The following is a 19,484-nucleotide window of genomic DNA, read 5'->3' as shown; positions in this document are numbered from 1 at the left end:
GTTGTAGAACCTCTAGTTCAAGGATTTCAACTCACTCGATGGGTTGACCAGCCGCATGCGGCAACTTTGGGACGACCTTGTCTCAGCCGGAGACAACATCACCTCGGCACACATGGCTGGCCTCTTACTATTCAAGCTTCCCCCACGCTTTGATCCCTACTTTTAGAGTTTGCTCACATCTGGACGTACCTCTTTTCCCACTTGGGACGAGATTCTCCTTTCCCTCAGACAGATCGAGGGGCACTCCGCATTCAGAGCCAGAGGTGTTGTTGATGTAGAAGGAGCTTTGATAGCTCAAGGAGGCAACAAGAAAGGTAAAGGTAAGAAGAAGAATAAGAACAAGGACATCGAATGTTATCACTGCCACAAAAAAGGACACAGAGAATCAAAATGCAGGAAGAAGAAGCAAGACGAGACCAACAGGGAGAAACAGATAGCCTCGACTGCACTTGTAGCCTCTCACGAAACGATGGGGACCGCTTTTGTCGCGACGACGGACCACGCCCTTGCTACATTGCAGTCAGGTACTTGGGTTGTTGACAATGGAGCCACCACTCACATGACTCCCCAACATTCATGGTTTAGCTCTCTCAAGGAGACTCATGGGCAAACCGTCACTATGGGTGACAACCGTGAGATTCCAGTGTCTGGCACACGCCAGATTATCCTCTTTCGTTCTACCTTAGACCCGAAGTTCAGTTCAGTGGAGGCGCTTTATGTTCCGGACATGACCTTCAACCTCCTCTCTGTGTCGAGTTTGGACTCTCAAGGAGTTGACATACACTTTGGGAGTGGCACAGTCACCATTTCTGATTCTACGACACGTACTATCCTTGCACGCGGTAAGCGCGACGGTTCTCTATACCGCCTCACTGCTCTTCTGTCTCGGACCACGGAGTCTTCTTCTCTATGGCATGCACGATTTGGACAACTATGCTATCAGCAACTTCAACAAGCTGCTAGGACCTCTATGGTGGAGTTTCCGAAGCAGGCATCCAAGAGAGCTTCGGCACCACTTGCACTAGTTCACATTGATCTATGTGGCCCAATGAGCACTCCTCCATTTTCTAGCTCACAGTTTTTGCTTGTGCTTGTGGATGATTTCAGCAGGTACACTTGACCTTCATTCTTAAAGCTCAAGTCCGAGGCTTTCAGTTTCATTCGAAATTGGAAGACGATGGTTGAAAAGGAGAAGGACTTGCACGTCAAATGTATTCGCTCAGACAAAGGGGGTAAGTTCACCTCGAAGGACTTTGCATAGTGGTCCAAGTCAGAGGGCATTCAGTGCCAGCTGACTAATCCTTACACTCCTTCCCATAACGGAGTTGTTCAGCAGAAGAATCGAACTATCATGGAGATGGCTCGTGCGATGCTTGCACATGCTTCTTTGCTCGGGGTCTGCTAGGCAGAGTCGTGTAACACGGCGGTTTACATCCAGAACCGTTCTCCTACCCATGCTTTATAGGACATGACTCCTTATCAGGCTTACTACGAGCGCAAGCCCTCGGTCTCACACTTTCGAGTTTTTGGGTGTTCGGCCTTTGTCCATGTGCCAGAGGAGAAGCGACAGAAGTTAGACTTCAAGGCAAAGAAGCTCATCTTCCTGGGCTATTCACGAGTCTGATGGACAGTTAGCCGTGATGTGACTTTCATGGAGCTTTTTAGCACACCTACAGAGGGGGCAGCATCCAAGCCTATACCTTCCCTACCTCCTCCTCATCCACCTCTTATACCTAATCCTACCCCTGTTCCTGTTCTTGTACCTTCTACACCGCAACCAGTTACTTCACCCGATCGTGCCATGTCAGATTCCGATTCTAATGTGGATGATGGTTCTCCTTCGGTGGAGGCAATCCCACCTCGCAAGGAGAAGTTAGTACCTGGTTGGCTTTACTCTACGGTTTCTTCCTCTAGAGTCACGAAGTTACCAGACTCGCCAAACCCTAGACAGTCTCGACGTTTTGCACGCCCCAAGGACAGGCAAGTTTATTGTAATAATGTCAGACTTTGTAATAATTAATTTATTTACGAGAAAATAGTTATCAGATTAGTTGTGTGCACATCAGAATAGAACTAGCAGTTATAGGGCCTCAGGTGCAAGCACAGATTTCAGACTCAAAAAATTACGCCCGTCAGTGCAAGCACAGGAATAAGATGGGATCCTTAGAACAGTAATCCTAAGGCCTAGATTATTTTTAAGGCCTTAGGATAAGTCAGTTAAACTAATTTAAATTGATTCTGCCGGACCAAATGGCCGGAGAAGTGCGAGCAAGTAATGCCAGAGCAGTACCGGTACGGCATTGTGCTGGGGAGCAGCTAACGTTTCATTAGTTGCATCCATGTGTGCAGTTGTGAGTTAATTTGCACATTTCATTAATAGCCAGATACTTTCAAATGTGAGTTGAATGGTTTTAAAGTCATTAAGTGTGCAACTTGGCACACTTACCAATGCAAAGTGACTCTCACTCACTCTCACTCTCACCCTCCCTCATGCTCTAGCGCCCCCTCTTCTTGCTGGCTATATAGGAGCACCCCCTCCCCCCCTTCACACGTTGACAATGCACTTAGCCCCCCTAAAGTGAGCGTGCTCTACGCACCAGAGCTCTCCATTGAAGCTAGAGAATCAGCCCTTGTGGAGTATGTGGAGTCCTGGAGCTCCCATCACCTAGAACAAGGTGTAACATAAAAACATAAGAAAGCGTGCGAAACCTAGATCCACCATTTGTTGGACCTCGGGGCCCAGCATCCATAAACTTCTTGTGCATACCTTGCACCACCCCGACGAACACCCATAAATTTTTGGATGGACTGCACGTCTTTCTAGTAAAGCATGCCACACACCTTCTGCAAAAATAATTCGGAAAGCTCCACTTTTTTGTACACCTTCCCTACGAGGTAGGGCTCTCTATACGTTTTATTAGGCTTGCCACCCACCTTCGACTAATAAAAATTTGAAAAGCTCCACTTTTTTTTTACCCCTAACCTATGATGTAGCGGCGCTCTATGTTTGTTTTTTGCTCATATGGGCAGTAGCGGTTGATACCTACCTTCCACTCTATCCCTTAACTTCTTCCCACCTTTATCTTTCTCCATCAACCCCGCACAAATCCCCCCCCCCCCCCCCCCCCAGTACAGCTGTCTATACTCCCCAAAGTTTTGGCATACCTCCATTAACTCATAACCAATGATCCCCTGCCTTCTTTCCTCTACACCTCTTGCAAAAGCCTCGCTTACCAAATGCATCTTTTGTTTACTTGTTCAAACGTAAACAAATTCGCCCCCCCCCCCCCCCCCCCCCCCCCCCCCCATTTTTTGGCATCAAATCACACCCTCACCATCCTCTTCAAAGAACTTAACTCTATTAGGTACAACTTGTCTACCTCTCACCAATAAAACAAGTACCACCCCTTCTACCCTAACTCTTTCCCTATGTACTTTACATTACCATTAACTCCCTTTTTCCTCCCAAAAAACATCCCACCTCAGATTGCCCCTCTATAAAACCTCGCTCACCTCCTCCATTTGTATCTCTAAACTCACACCATTGATGAGCGAAACGCGTTTGGTATCCCACCCTTTTTATTACCTTAATCACCCCTTAACCTCCTCGTCTATCCCTATCTACTCTAAGGTTCTTCAACGTCCCACTGTTTTTTTGTCTCCCTATACTTGGAGTCGTTTCGCACGCTTTCTTACGTTTTTATGTTACAATTTGCACATTTCATTAATAGCCTAGGAACTTTTAAATGTGAAAGTTGAATGGTTTTTAAGTTATTAAGTGTGCCACTTGGCACACTTACCAATGCAAAGTGACTCTCTCTCACTCTCACTCTGACCCTCCCTCATGCTCTAGGACCCCCTCTTCTTGCTGGCTATATAGGAGCACCCCCTCCCCCTCTTCACAGGTTGGCACTGCACCTACCCCCCCTAAAGTGAGCGTGCTCTACGCACCAGAGCTCTCCATTGAAGTTAGAGAATCGGCCCTTGTGGTGTATGTGGAGTCCTATAGCTCCCATCACCTAGAACAAGGTTTCTCTTTATCATGGGTGGTTGTGGGGGAAGATTCATCGCAAAAGTAGAAGGAAACTCTCTTTCTCTCACGCCTAGTTGCTGCAAATTCTCTGTTTTCAGCCCCTAATCACCTCTACTAGGGTGAATTTTAGCAAAGTACTCATAGAATCTAGTTCTTCTCTACCTACACTACGCGTACACAAAATTTGGTGCCATTCCATCGCGAAAAAGGTCTCTATTTCAACATTGAACGTACTCAAGTAACATTTTCAGGTCATGTGCAGAAAATTACAGCAAGCATGTGTTTCTCCCTTGTTTTTATTGCAGGAATGATTATGCATGGGGGGACACAGTCAACGGAAGGTAGACCCTCATTTTTGAGAGCTTCCGTTGAGTTTTGTGGAAGATAGACTCTCGCTTACGAAAGAATAGAGGACTGGCTTTTGCCCCATTCTTGTGCTTGTAAAGATTCTCCCTTAGTGATAAAGATATTCTCTTTATGGGGGGGGGGGGGGGGGCCAACCCATCTTCTGGTCCCCAATGAAGTGTCAAGCTCTCTCTCTCTCTCTCTCTCTCTCTCTCTCTCTCACACACAAATTTTCTTGAGTATTTGTTGTGCAATTAAAAAGTCACTTTACGCTTCCGTATTTTTGTGACATTTATGATGCGCAGAGTTGGTGAACTTTGCACTCTCGTCTCAGATTCAAGCTTCACCAATTGAGCCTTCCTTGGTGGAGGAAGCACTCCAGCATGATTGTTGGAAGCGTGCCATGCAGAAAGAGATGGACGCTATTGAGTGGAATAAAACCTGAACTTTGGTTCCCGGGCCCAACAAGCGGAAGGTGGTTTCTACGAAATGGATTTTCAAGACAAATTACAAGGCAATGGTTCCCTCGACAAACACAAGGCGAGAATTGTTGCTCCGGGTTTCACACAGCGACCATGCGTGGACTTTGACGAAACCTTTGCTCCCATCACTCGCATGACTACCATACGCACAGTGTTTGCTCTCGCAACCAACTTTGGTTGGCCTATCTTCCAGATGGATGTCAAAAGTGTGTTTCTGAATGGAAATTTGGATAAAGAAGTTTATGTGGAGCAACCTCCTGGGTTCCGTATACCAGGCAAGGAAGATTGGGTCTATCATTTGTGGAAAGCATTGTATAGACTGAAGCAGGCTAGACGACAGTGGTACCTCACACTTGACCAGTTTCTCGTGAAGTTCGGGTTACGGCGTACCTCATCAGATTCCAACTGTTATGTTGTCTCTGATGGCTCTTTGGTTGCGATCTCATTTTCACAGGCTCATGGACCAGCAGGATCAAGTCGATCATGAAAGCTATGGAGACAAGTTTCGAGATGACTGATCTTGGGCTTCTTCACTAATTTCTTGGATTCGAGATTTTTCAACCACCAGGCAGCATCTTCTTTTCTCAGTGGAAGTATGCCAAGGGTATCCTGGAGAAATTCCAGACGACAGGCTGCAGACCGATTGGCACTCCTCTTGAGCCCGGAGAGAACATATCACTTCACGATCCTTTCCCATGCATTGACTTGGAGCAGTACAGAAATGTTGGCTGCCTCGTATGGCTGACTTACTCCCAACCAGACATCTGTTACACAATTTATGTCCTCAGTTCCTTCAACACCCGACCTCGTCGGTGACATTGGCAGTGTGTCCAGCGTACTTTGCGGTACATCAGCGACACCTTGCCTCTCTCAAGCTCTCTCTCTCTCAAAGTTCAAGATCAAGCTCTCTCTCTTTCCTCTTCTTCTCGTACAACCCCCTCCGTTCATGCGGACAACACTCAAAAGGCAAAGGAATGGTCGTGGTGGAATGAAGTGACCTCGGAGGGCACCTTGTCGGCGGCGGGAGGTTCTCGTGCATGGGCATGCAAGCTATGCTCTTACACGAGGAAAGGGGGGCATGACAAAGTGAGGGCACACTTTCTTCGAGTGCCGGGACATGAGGTGAGATTTTGCACCAACGTAACCATCGAGAAGAGGAAGGAGCTCAAGGAAAAATTCAACTATAAAGCCAAGCCTGCACGCAAAGGTATTGATCCAAAGACCCTCATTTTCCCTTCTTCCTCTCTACCCGATGTAGGTGTTGGTCCAATTCGTCACCAAAGGACCCTTGCCACCTCTTGGGACCCAAAGAAGAAGGAAGAGGTGGATGCGGCCGTGGCCCGATTCTTCTATCACGACCATATTCCATTTGTCGCGGCGAGGTATGTTCATTGTTTTATGATTTATCAATCTTCTCTCTCATTTCTTCCATTATCGTCGTTTCCACCTTTTTGATACTAACCTCTTCTATGTTTGATCGAAATAAGTCGGAGTATTGGAAAGTCATGGTGCAACGGATAGGAGAGTATGGCACCGGCTATGTGTCGCAATCTTCAGAGGCTCTCCGAACCACTTTGCTCGATCGAGAGAAGGCTATCGTGAAGCAAGCAACCCTCAATATTCAGTGTCTTTGGGCAAAACATGGCGTTTCCCTCATTGCCGACGGGTGGAGCGATACAAGGAAGAGATCTATCCATGGTCTCGTCGCATACTCAAGTGGAGAGATGTACTTTGTGCACTCTCATGCTGCCACCGAGAGTGGCAAGTCCGCCGATGTCCTCTCTGCAGAGTGGACAGCAGCCATAGAAACGATTGGTGAGCAACACGTGGTGGCCTTTGTCACAGATGGGGAGGCATCAAACAGGGCAGCAGCAGCTATTATAGAGGGCCACTATCCGCATGTGACAGTGGGCTTTTGCATGGCACACTGGTTGAACAACCTTCTAAAAGACATCGGCAAGCTAGATTGGATCGCTCCAGTCATTGCTGATGCAGTGAAGATTTTTACTTTCATCAACAATCACAACCTGGTTCGGAGTGAGTACCTCAAGAGGTTTGGCGGCAAAGTGCTTCTAAAGTATTCAGACACCCGCTTCGCATTCAACTTTCTTCTTGTGCGCAGGATGTCTGAATGTCAAAATGCGGTACGACAGGTCTTCATCAGTGATGAGTTCACCACCTCCCCCTATGCAAAGACAGTTGCAGGGATTTTGTGCAAGGATAAGACAGAGGATCTTGAGTTCTGGAAGGAGCTCAAGAGTCTAGACGCACATGTAAAACCGGTGGTTCATTTGCTTCGAGTTCTGGATGGCATGGATCCTTGCATTAGCAAGATTTATGAGGCAATGGACCACATGATTGAGCAGCTTGCACAGCTTGAGCCGAAAGTGGAGCGATATAGGAGATCTGTAAGCATAGTTACAAGGGACGGGGGGGACGGGCCCTAGGGCCAGGGGACAGCCGTAACCGGGCCTTGGGACGCCTTGGGACGGTCGGAAGAGGTGCCGGACGGGCGGGTCGTAGAGGGGACGGACGGGGACGGGACAAGAACGGACGGGGACGGATGGAACGGCCGGAAACGGCAGTTTTCAGGCCAAAAAAAATAGCCGTTTGGGACTATTTTTGACCGTTTTAAACAGATATTTGCAGCCCAACTGCCATATTTTGGGGGGGGCTTGGCCCTTGGGAGGCTATAAAAGCCCCCTTGGGCCTCTTAATACTTATTCCCTCAAGGCTCAAGCTCTCCTCTCTACTCATAGCCTCATTGCTCAAGGCTCAAGCATGACTACGCGCCGTGGCCCGTACGCTCTACACTCAACCCTTGAGTCTCCACTCTCTCCCTCTTCTACCCACTTTAAAGCTCTCCTCTCCCTCTTCTACCCGCTTTGAAGCTCTCCTCTACTCTCTCCACACAAGCTCTCCTCTAACTCCTTTAACTTCTAAGCTCTACTCTCTCTAGTCTCTCCACCATCATGTCATCTCAAGCCAACTCCACTTCTCAAGCCGGTTCTTCTCGAAGGAGGCCCGCCGTGCAAACGTGGTCGTGGTGGGATGAAGTCGACTTTAGCACGCGTGGCAAAGGTGGCGGTGCAAGACCATGGACATGCAAGCTATGCCCATACAAGAGAATGGGTGGTGCAAACAAAGTGCGAGCCCATCTTCTTCATGAACCCGGTCACGAGGTGAAGTTTTGCCCTCATGTAGCTCTCGAGAAGAGGTTTGATCTTCTTGAGAAGCTCACGGTGTATGAGGTTGCGGAAGCGGCCAAGAGGGGCCGTCTTGTTGCCGTTGATCCCTCAGCCACGGCGACACCGCGAGAGCAAAGGGAATCCAACCTTGACGACATCACTCGAAGCTTCAAGAGCCATGCATCTACACCGTCCTCTTCCGTTCCGCATCGCCAAAGCACTCTCAATGAAAATTGGAATCCTAAATTGAAGGAAGAGGTGGATAGGTCGGTTGCCCGATTCTTCTTCCACGACCACATTGGCTTCCATGCTTCGCGGTGAGTTTCCCTTGGCATATGCACATTGCAATCTTCCATTTTGTATTCATAATGGGTTTTAACTTCTCGACTCTCAACTCTCCATACTAACACAACATGCTCTATTTTGTGTGGATAGGTCTCGATACTTTCGAACCATGGTTACGAAAATAGGGGAATATGGCTCCTCTTATGTGCCACCTTCATCGGAGAGACTTCGCACCACCCTCCTTGACAAAGAGAAGCTTGCCGTGGAGCAAGCGACCCAAGCAACAAAGGATTTGTGGGAGACCAATGGCGTCTCTCCTTGTAGATGGATGGAGCGACACCCGCAAGCGGTCCATCCACGCGGTGGTGGCCTACTCTCGGGGGGAGATGTACTTTGTGGAGTCACATGATGCATCCGATAGTGGCAAGGCCGCAGAGATGCTTGCTGCGGAGCGGACAAGCACCATAGAGATCACCGGCCCGGAGAATGTCCTTTGTATGGTTGCAGATGGAGAGGCGTCAAATAGAGCAGCCGAAGCTATCACTGACGGCATGTATCCCAGCATCCATGTCACATTTTGCATGGCGCATTGCCTCAATAACCTCCTCAAGGACATAGGGAACTTGTCATGGATTTCACCCACCATTGGTGACGCCTCTCGAATTGTCTCCTTTGTGCTCAACCATTAAAAAGTGCGCCATGAATTCTCAAAGAGGAGCCACTTGTCCTTGCTCAAATATTCAGAGACAAGATTTGCATTCAATTGGCTTATGCTAGGCCGCTTATCTACATGTGGCGGAGCCTTAAGGGGCCTCTTTCTCAATGATGAGTTCCAAGCCATGCCGGAGTCTACATCAGCAACAGGATTGAAATGCAGAGAATGGGCCGACGACGCCGATTGGTGGGAGGAGGTGAAGACTCTTGACGCCATGGTCAAGCCTATTCTACACCTACTTCGAGTGGTGGATGGCTTGCAGCCATGCATTGGCAAAGTCTACGAAGCCATGGATCGGATGATAGAGGCACTTGAGAAGCTTGTGCTTGACCCTGTTCAGTATGCGGAGATTCATGGCTTGTGTGAGTCGAGGTGGAATGGATACTACTCTCCACTTCATGCGGCAGCTTATGTGTTTGACCCTGAATTTCAGGGAAGGCGTCAAGAGACCAACAAGGAGGTGAGCAAAGGATGGCGGCTTGCATTGGAGCACCTTGAGCCTAGCAGTGACATTAGGCGCAAGATTAGAGACGAGCTACTCAACTACAGGCAAAAGAAGGGCTCCTACTATGGATCTGTAGATGCACGGCTTGATCGCAACAAGATTGGCTCGGTTTTGTGGTGGGAGGACTATGGAGGAGATGGCCCACATTTGCAACGCTTGTCTGTTCGTGTCCTTAGCCAAGTTGTACCACTAGTTGCTTGGAGCAACTATGGAGTGTGTACAGCCACATTGACTTTAAGAAGAGGAATCGCCTTGGGGTTCAGAGGGCCAATGATTTGGTGTTTGTGAGCGCTAACTTGTGCATGCTTGCCAAGAGCGTCACACACAATGCAGATCCCTTCACTGAGTGGGAGATGGCACAAGAGAATCCATCTATGGCCGATACTCTTTTGGAGGAGCTAGAGGAGGACTTCGAGCCTCAATGCGAGCCTCCCGAGCCCTCATACGTCGCTGACGACCTCGACTACGACGACGATATGGAGATTCAGCAGGAGAGCACTTCTTGAGTTTGATGATCATTGATCACTCGACTCTCGAGTCTATACTCTTGAGTCTACGACTCTACCTACTACATAGCCCTTTGTACTTTTTGTTATCCTTGAGGCCTCATGCTTGTCCTAAGTCCTTTAGGCTTTTTGACTCTTGAGCCCTTGTGGCATGCACTTCTCATTTTGTATCCATCGATCATCGATGTTTTATTAGCACATTTCCGCCTATATGACTCGTGTTCTCTGGTCTATTTAGTGTAAATTTATGGTCAAAGTGATGCTCTATGTGTGTGGCATGTGTGTAGGTCAAAAAATGCCAAAAAAACTCTCTTTTTTTTCCGTTCCGACCCCCGTCCCCGTTTCCTGACTTTTGCCGTCCCGTCCCCGTTCCTGACCCCGACCCGCCGTCCCATGTAACTATGTCTGTAAGGTGCAACGGAAGTGAATGTTGAACTTTGCTCAAGATGAGTGCTCCGAACTGTGCTCAAGGGTTCCTTTTACTTACGGAAGGGAGAGCCTTCCGTTCCTTTAGTGAGAGAGTGCAATGGACACAAACAAAGTGGATAACACTGTGAATGAAGGTGCTGAGACTGAGAGATAGAGAGAGAAGAATACGACACCAGAATGTTGTCAAACCCTCCTCCGAAGGCCCCACTCTCTATGGCGAGAGCGGTCTACTTATGATTGCACAAATCTCTACAATGCTTGGACTTGCCGACGATGTCGACAACGATGAGGACGACGAAGAGACGGGCTGAAATCTGAGAATGCTAAGAGCTGAAATCTGCAAATCATTATTTGCTGAATTCTGACTCTATGTCGATGACGACGACGACGACGACGCGCTGAAAACGCAGATACTGAAATCTGCGTTTTCCAAGCTAAATCTGCAAACTATGCGGGATCTGACCGTGCGGCAAGGATCTGCTGCGGGAAGGTGAGATCTGGGAGGTTCGGGGGTTCTATTGCGATGTTTGACTGCTGAAAACTGAAAATGCTGGTGCTTAATGAAGTTCCGTCACGATGGATCTGCAAAACGCTGAAGTGTGATGCAGATGCAAAAACGCTAGGGCTGATCTTTGTCTTTTGCTGCTGCCAGTGGTTTCAATGCAAAACGCTAGGCTGATCTGATGGGGTTCTGTCGCTAGGATGATGCATAAGCAAAAACGCTGGCTGCTCTGGTCCAAAAACGCTAGGTGTTGCAGTCTCTTGCAAAACGTTAGGCCTCTGTGGGGTTCTGCTGAGAAGTTGCCTGTTGAGCAAGGTGCTCTTGCTCCCTCTTCTGCCAGAAAGTGATAGCTCTGGTTTCCTTATATACAAACTTAGCAAAATTGCCCTACCTACTTTCCAACAAAAGTCACTTAATAAATAAGTGAAAAATGTCAAAAATAGGGAAAATAGGGAAAATGCACTGAAAATTCCCCTGATGGATTCTGATGAATTCTGATGGGAGTGCTGATGATCATGCTGTGTGCAACCGGAGGGTATGCATCTAATCTAAGTGACTAATCATGCACAGTCTGCGAACAGACTCACAAAAGTGCCAGATCACTTCCTATTCTAGACTGACTTGACTGAATTGAACCCTAGCAATGTTGTAGCTTGTCCACGGACACATAGGGTTGGATGTGTCACGTGACAAGATCCATGCGCTTTGCAGCTGGAGGTGGAATTCACATGCCTCTCCTTTACATGGGGCAACGTACATGGTGGATCCAGAGTTCCAAGGTGCAGGGCAAGAGACAGATAGAGAAGTCATGAACCAATTTACAGAGATCTTAAACAAGATGGTTCTAAACAGAGATGGGCGACGCATTGTCAGAGATCAGTTAAGACAGTACAAAGAGATGCGGGGGTCATTTGGCAGTCCAAATGCTCAGATTGATCGCAAGAAGATAGGTTTAGTGCTATGGTGGGAGGACTATGGCTATGATGGCCCTGAGCTTCAGAGATTGGCGATCCGTATTCTCAGCCAATTAGTTAGTACCTCATGCTTGGAGCAATTGTGGAGTACCTTTAGCCTCTTTGCTTCCAAGAAGAGGAATCTGCTTGGAGTGGAGAAGGCTAATGATCTTGTCTTTGTCAGCGCAAATTTGAAAATGCTTTGCAAGAGTACAGACAAATAGACAGATCCTTTTACACAGTGGGGATGGAGCAAGAGGATCCTCAGGCAGGTGGAGATGCACATCCACCAACACCAGGTACTTCATCCATGGCTGAGATCGAGCCGGGCCTAGAGCTCGATGATGAGGAATGGGAGGATGTGCATGATTTACAACCAGCTACTACGGATTGGGAGGCCTCTCAGGCTAGTGGCTCTTGAGTCTTGAGTTTTGAGGCCCGAGAGTTCCGAGTCACGACTTTAGGACTTCCATTATGATTTATCCTTACCTTTTTGTATGGCTGCTTGAGCCTTGCCCTCTTTGCCATTTGTAGCTACTAGCATCTTTATGGTATTTGTCACCTTCAGTCTTTTGGTATTGTGGTCACTGGTTTGCCCCCCTTGTACTCTCGACTCTCGACTCTCATTATGGTATGTCGCCTTTGGGTTTTTTGGTAGCACCTTGGCGGCCCTTGTTAGCCATAATTAATTCCAAAGTGTTATCTCTGACTACTGCTCTTGCAATTATTTGAGAGCATTGTGTATGGGCATTGTGTTTGCTCAATGTTGTGTATGTGCTATGTACTGTGGGCGCCGCACATCCCAATCAAGTCATAATAAGGTTGAATGGTCTTTGAATCGTGTTTTTTGTGGGTATTAGAGTCAAAGGACTCTAGTACTACTTGTATTCAAACACATAACCCTTTTAAAAAAAATATTTGGGTGTTTTCTTAGCCTCCCGTTCCACGCAATTCCAGTTCCGCAGGGAGGCCCATCACTGATCCCGTTCCACGTTCCGGGTAACTCTGGTTCTATGGTCGCTCCAAGGGTTGCACCTTACTTGGTTGGTGCGTTAGGCAGAAAATCCAAATACTCGGCACTCTACTACAGGAGTCATTCACACTCAGCTCGGGACCCATTTCATAGAGCAATAAGCGGCAACCCACCGTTGCGCTATCTTCCACAGAGGTGGAGTACAGAGCAGCTTGCTATGCTGCTTGTGAGGCCATATGGCTACGGAGATTACTGGGAGTGTTGTGTTTTCCCCAGACTGCTACGACTCGTCTTTTGTGCGACAATCAGAGTTGCATTGCTATTGCCAAGAACCCTATCTTTCACACTCGTACAAAGCACATTGAGGTGCAGTACCACTATGTTCGGGAGTTGGTTTTAGCTGGAGATCTTCACTTGGAGTATGTTCCTACAGCGGACAATGTAGCAGACATCTTCACGGAGGTTGTACCTCAACGGACTTTGGCTTCTCACCTTCGACTCATCTGTGTTGTCTCAGCATCCGGTGTTGAGAGAGGGTGTTAGAGTTACGCCACCGTTGCTCACCATTTTGTACGGCTAGTGATTGTCCCGGGTTGGCCACCCATCGCACATCATGTAGATTGCATGGGCGGACACTTTAGCACGCGTCCGGTCGGTCATTTTTTGAGCCTGGCCAAGTGCACACATTTTTAGCCATTTTTGGGCTTTTATGTTTTTTTGCACCAGTTACACATTTTGCCCTACCTCAACCTAAGATTCTATAAATAGAATGCTTAGGGTCTTGTAGTCATTCAGATTGTGTATTGAGAGCATCATTTGCAAAGCACATGTAGTCTTCAAATTGTGTATTGAGAGCATCATTTGCAAAGCACTTCTCTCTCTCTCTCTCTCTCTCTCTCTCTCTCTCTCTCTCTCTCTCTCTCTCTCTCTCTCTCTCCAACGTTTTCGACGCGCGTGGCTCACTCTTTCTACTACTCACCCTCACAGTCAGGAATCATGATCCTAGATCTCCATGGATCCTATATATATACCTTCATAAGTTCAGAATAGTCTGAACTCACGAATTATAAGAGGGAATAAAGCACTCATAAAACTATAAAAGCAAGGGACACACGAAAAGAAAAGAAAAACAAAAACAAACAAACAAACTAACTAAATCACTTTGATTGCTTCGAAACAAAACTAGATAAAACAAAACATTATTAACTTAAAAATGTTTTCAGAAAAGGTTTGTGTAAAATAAGTTGACGCAACTTACTTGGCTTAAAACAAGTACTCAACTTTAAGCAAAAAAAGGATAAGACATCATCCTAGAAATCAAACTTCACACAACAACCTATAACGGAACACATTCTTAAGTCCTCAGGTAAGCTAAATATGAAATCAAAAAATGAATACTACTACAAACCTACGAAGAGCAAAGAACCAAACTTGACAATATGTGATCTCAACTTCACTGCTTGTCCAAACAGGAAGAATAAGATTATCACCTTTATCATGCATAGCTTGGACAACAGCTATGACATCCCTACTCACGTCGTCAGTGCCCAAAAGTAGGTGCAGGTTTATATAGAGGTCATTCATGCTTTGAACGTAATCTACAAAACCAACGAGCTGAGTTTCTATCACCCTCCGGAGGTGATGGGCATACTCAGCCATGATAAAGGCTAGCAATTGTCAAGCTATAGTGAAAATACTAGAAGCGCTAAAGATCAAAACAACAACATAAGGTGTTATTAAGTCGAACAATAAGTGGGCTTTTTAGCTCCCCACTTCTATTGAATTTACTACTGATTATCTTGAACATTCCAAAGGAAGAAACACTAAAAATAAACTTACTAAGATGCAAAAATGAACGAACTTTTTTCATGATTCTTTTGAATGAGTATCCTTTTTCAACTAGTAAAGAAATAAGATGGCAAGATTGAACAACAAAAGTAGATTTACTAGAACAAAGACGAGAAAATCTAAATAGTTGAGAGCAAATGACACCGTACTTAGCTAAAAGAGAAATGTTCGAAGAAATGTGAGGCATGCGGATGATTTTAAGATTGGCATATTCTGGTTCAAGGCGCTTATCATAGATATCTACTTCTAATCCCAAGGGAGTCTGAAAAATCTTAAGGTCTAAAAAGGCACAACAATCACTATTTGTGGTTCAGTTAAGTTCACAACAAAACTCCTTGGGATAAATCCCTCCGCCTACAGAACTCGAATTCAAGTACATAAAATCTTGAAAAGAAGGAACGTCAAGGACAAAAAGATCATCTACAAAGCGTCTTACATTGCATAACTTGTGCAAAAATATTGGGCAAGTGTTAGCAAGGACAAGACGCTCCATAAAATCAAACTCATAAGTAAAAAGATAGAAATTAGCAAGAAAAACAGCACAATTGGTACCCATAGGGATACCAATTGTTTGCTTGAAAAGAGAGTCGCCGATGGTTATATATAAATTGTCCAAAAGAAAATCTAACCAAGATATGATGTCAATGTCATCTACAATCCTGGTGAATCTCTTTCTTCGTTTGTCTACATCTACATTCTTATTTTTCAGCCATAAGAAGTCAAAGTTCAAGGCTGACTTTTCTACTAGCAATGCCTTGTACCTATCCTTCTCAAGCTTGTACGCAAAAACTTTTGAAATAAGAGACTTGACTCTAAATTTAAGGTCCTCCAAATTTAGCTTCGTGTATAGCGTTGTAAAGTCAAAAGTTTGGAGACATAAACGAGAAGATTTCTCCTTAAGGCTTCTTGAAGAGTTCAAAAACTTTAAAACAGGAATCACACCTACTGAATCATTTAAAATCCAACTTGAATCAGTAGGTACGTGTGCTTCCTTTAGCATATTATTCCACAATTCATTTACGCTAGGTAAAATGGCTTTGAAACAATAACTAAGCCATTTGGAAACCTCGGTCAAAGAGGTGTTACAAGAAGCAGCTATAAATCTAGGCTTTATAGGATTCTTGTGGAACTTCCAAACGGTATATAAAAAAGGTAATTTAGGCTGGCACTTAAAACCAAAAGACTTACAAAAGTCTCGATGTTTCAAGATAACCTCTTGCATTGAAAGATCACAATCACTGTAAGTCTGAGAATTTACTTCACCTAACAAGCATTCTAAATAGAACTTTTTGCACGTAACAACAAAGTTATTAGAGCACTTATCTACATAAGAGATTACAAAATCACGATGAAATTTCCTAAGAGCATCACGATCAGAAGAAGATAAGCTGTTCCTTCCTCAAGAAACGTTCTGAGAGCAAGATGCTAATTTCAAAGAAGCTTTCTTGAGGATTACAGACTTCCAATGGGTAAAAATACCTTGAACTCCTAAAGACTCCTCAAACTTTACTACGAAACTAGAAATTCCTTTTTCTATGGCTTTGAGAAGGCAAGAGTCGTTTGAGGAAGGGAGCCTATATTTAGTACCTCTTGAGAAAAGGTCTTTCAAAGAATCCGAAGGAAGGATAGAACAATCGGCAGTAACTACATGCTCCAAATCTCCATGGATCCTATGTGATTTGATTTGAATGTGACGTGAATGTTCAGTGATTGTCGTCTTTGTGCAAGTGCTGGATTGGTCTCGTCTAGTGCGTCGGTACCTAGAGTCAGTGTCTACTGAACTGGTTTATGGCCTCTGTCTGTTTTGCGGGCGTAATCGAGGGCGATTACAATTCTTTCAATGCGGTATGTCACAAACTAATGACATGGCACTGCTGACGTGGCAGTACAGACAGCACAGCAATACAGATTTCCGAAGATTGCGTTATATTGGCCATCCGAGCAGCCAGAGCACATTTTCGACAGTGGCGCCATGGATTTGATCAGGCTAACGATGCTCTTGTCGAGGAGGTCGACCTACCCATCTCATTTTGCTTCCCGGGCCTAAGGAGAGAGTACCTCCCGCTTCTTTCTAGGATTGGTTGAGAAATTGGGACTGTCATGGAGACACCTCGCACGACAGCTTCAGGAGCTACAAGGCAGCTGACATACCTACAGTACACGCTCTAGTTCGAGACACCCACACCCTCCCGAAGGTCGTTTTACTACCTCGGGTGAGTGCTAGTTGGCCCCGTCAGAATGTGGAGTATTCGGGCCTCCCAAATCAATGCTTCATTTGGCGACAGATGGGCCATCTAGCAAAGGCCTGTCAACGGAGGAGGCCCAGACCTTCGGACAGACCCAGACCCAACCCCAGACCCAAACCCAAACCCAGCCTCCTAAGGTTGGCCACACACAGCAGACAGAGACACGGGGAGCTCAGGAAGGTTCCTCCTCCGAGCCTAGTGCCCAGGCAGAGGAGGGCTGGCAACAAGTCCGTGGGCAACATCACCATGGACTACCACGCCAGTTCGGTCCCCCCGGTGGTCGTCCTACACCAGGCCAACAGCAGTGGGTTCCCTCAAGAAACCGTTTCGACCCCTTACATCAGGACGAATCCCCTCCACCTCAGCTTCACCACCGGTAGCCCCTCCTCTCGCGCCACCCACCACCCCATCCCCCCGCCTTCATCTCCTCCACCTCCCCCATTCCGCCTGCTACCGCCCCCTCCTCTCCCATTCCACCCACTAGCCCCCACTCCTTCATCCTCTCCCGCTCATGCCTCTCAGCCGGCTCAAGGGACAGGACCTTCATCATCTGTTAAGAGGTTCTTGGCAACTCTTCTGCCACGAGCCGCCTAGCGAGAGAGGAACAACCCTTCCTGCGGACCCCCCTTCTAGTGTAGACGTCACCTTTAGGCGCAATCCCTCGAGGACTGACGAGTTTCGACATCCATCGTTGGTGGGATTTCTTCGCCTACAACTTCACACGATTCCCCGACGACTCGTCACCAGACTTTGAGGCGACCTACTTCAAAGTCCATGTAGTGTTTCTAGCAACTAAAGGGATAGAGGCCCTAGACACAGCGTTCGGTTTCTCTAAGACTAGATGTAGGAGCCTTTGAGGACAGTTTCATTGCGACTGACATTGTAATTTACTCGGAGACGCGTTAGGCACCTGGACAGAGTTTACCACATTTTAGTGGATATAGATGGGAGTCGGTCAGTAGACACGAGACAAGATTAGAGCTTAACGGACGAGGGTCTAGAGGAAGGGCTATACCTTATAGGAGGAGTTACAGCCGATGATGCATGTTGCTCACAGAGATATATGTGGGTGAGATTGAGGCCATAGACTCGCAGATATCTATGTATTGCTATATACTATTTTGCGTCTAGAGGGCAATCACCATTTACTATTTTGGATGAGGATATATGGGAATTTTCCAAAGATGGTGATATCATGATTTGGGGAGATTTCATCGCAAGGACAACGCAGAGCTAGTCACTCTTCTATGACACCTCTAAGGAGATGTTGAGAGAGCTTGATACAATTGACATGGGTCTGGCCAGAGTCTCACATGATAGAGCGCAAACGGAATATGGCAGATTTCTTACAAAGATGGGTAATGCACATGGTTTAGCCATCTTGAATGGTATTGGGAGATTCCCTACGTCGAACAATTTCACTTGTTTTCCCCATCGTCATGGAGCTACTACAATGGATTATGTCATGACGCCCAATTCCACTCCATATATTGATGATTTTGTGGAGCCATAGGCCAATTGGGGTGGGTAGTGGATCATGATGTCCTACATTTTTCGCTTGTTTGTCTTCCAGTATAGTTGCAATATCGTAAGCCCACTTGCTATACATTTATGAGGGAGACAGACTCCTCTCTCTCTCTCTTTCTCTCCCCTCTTGTGTGCTCGTCTCTTAATTCCGTCATTGACTGTCATACCAGAACAATCATTGTGATTCTCAAAACTTCTTGCCCCTTGGACTTAATTTTGACATACCCACTGCTTTTGTTTGTGACACTAGAAACCCTGCTTCAATGCAAAACACCCTTGGATTGCAAGCCTACTTTGAGAGGTACTTCTTCTGTGTCTACGAGTATTGTTCTTTTTTTGGTGGAAAGATATTGAGTATGTTTACCTCAATTGCCTATTTTTACACAGTACACAGCTGCAATGAAATGAAACTTGTAGACAGACTAAAATAGCTAGGAACAAAATTTGCATAACAATCAAAATCGACCAGCAGATCTTATGATTCAGATTCAACAATCAACGCTTTACCTGACGCGGAGGAGTCGCAGACTCAAAAACTAGGACATCTGGATTGTCAGCGAGCACTTCAGATGTCGTCCACATGCATGTAAGGCCACATTCACATGAGTGCAGGTTTTGCAGGTTATCCGGAAGCCAAGTCCATTCCTTCACACGCACCGTGACATGTTTCTGCTTCAAAGAAGAGCACGACACAATGCTAGGATTCTGCAAGCTAGGATTAATTGGGCTCTCCTTCTGCCACTTCTGTCGATACTCCTCACAACCTAACCGTGCATCCCACTGCTTGTATGCGTGCACCAGATCTGTAAAACTCTGATTTAGGGGCAAAGGCGCTGATGAGGATGATGATAAGGGGCTCGCTACCAGCGCTGGAAGGCCATCAAAAGAGCTGACAATGAAAACCAGTACAAGGCTAAGCAAGGCCATGTAGCTTAACCAAGACTTCT

At 46.4% G+C, this 19,484-nt stretch overlaps 1 protein-coding gene across 1 annotated transcript in view; it reads right to left on the bottom strand.

The window, feature by feature from the left end:
• Positions 1-19,484, bottom strand: part of LOC147430874 (alpha-(1,4)-fucosyltransferase-like) — a 50,049-nt gene that overhangs the window by 30,313 nt on the left and 252 nt on the right. The window contains exon 1 of the mRNA XM_086493410.1: positions 19,045-19,484. This exon is cut by the window's right edge and continues 252 nt beyond it. Coding sequence (XP_086349536.1) covers positions 19,045-19,484 — 440 coding nt within the window. The remainder of the gene's footprint in view (positions 1-19,044) is intronic.

This window comes from Adiantum capillus-veneris, chromosome 21 (assembly GCF_014529385.1).
Source record: "Adiantum capillus-veneris isolate H3 chromosome 21, ASM1452938v2, whole genome shotgun sequence".
NCBI lineage: Eukaryota > Viridiplantae > Streptophyta > Polypodiopsida > Polypodiales > Pteridaceae > Adiantum > Adiantum capillus-veneris.
This window is presented reverse-complemented; position numbering and strand designations above follow the sequence as displayed.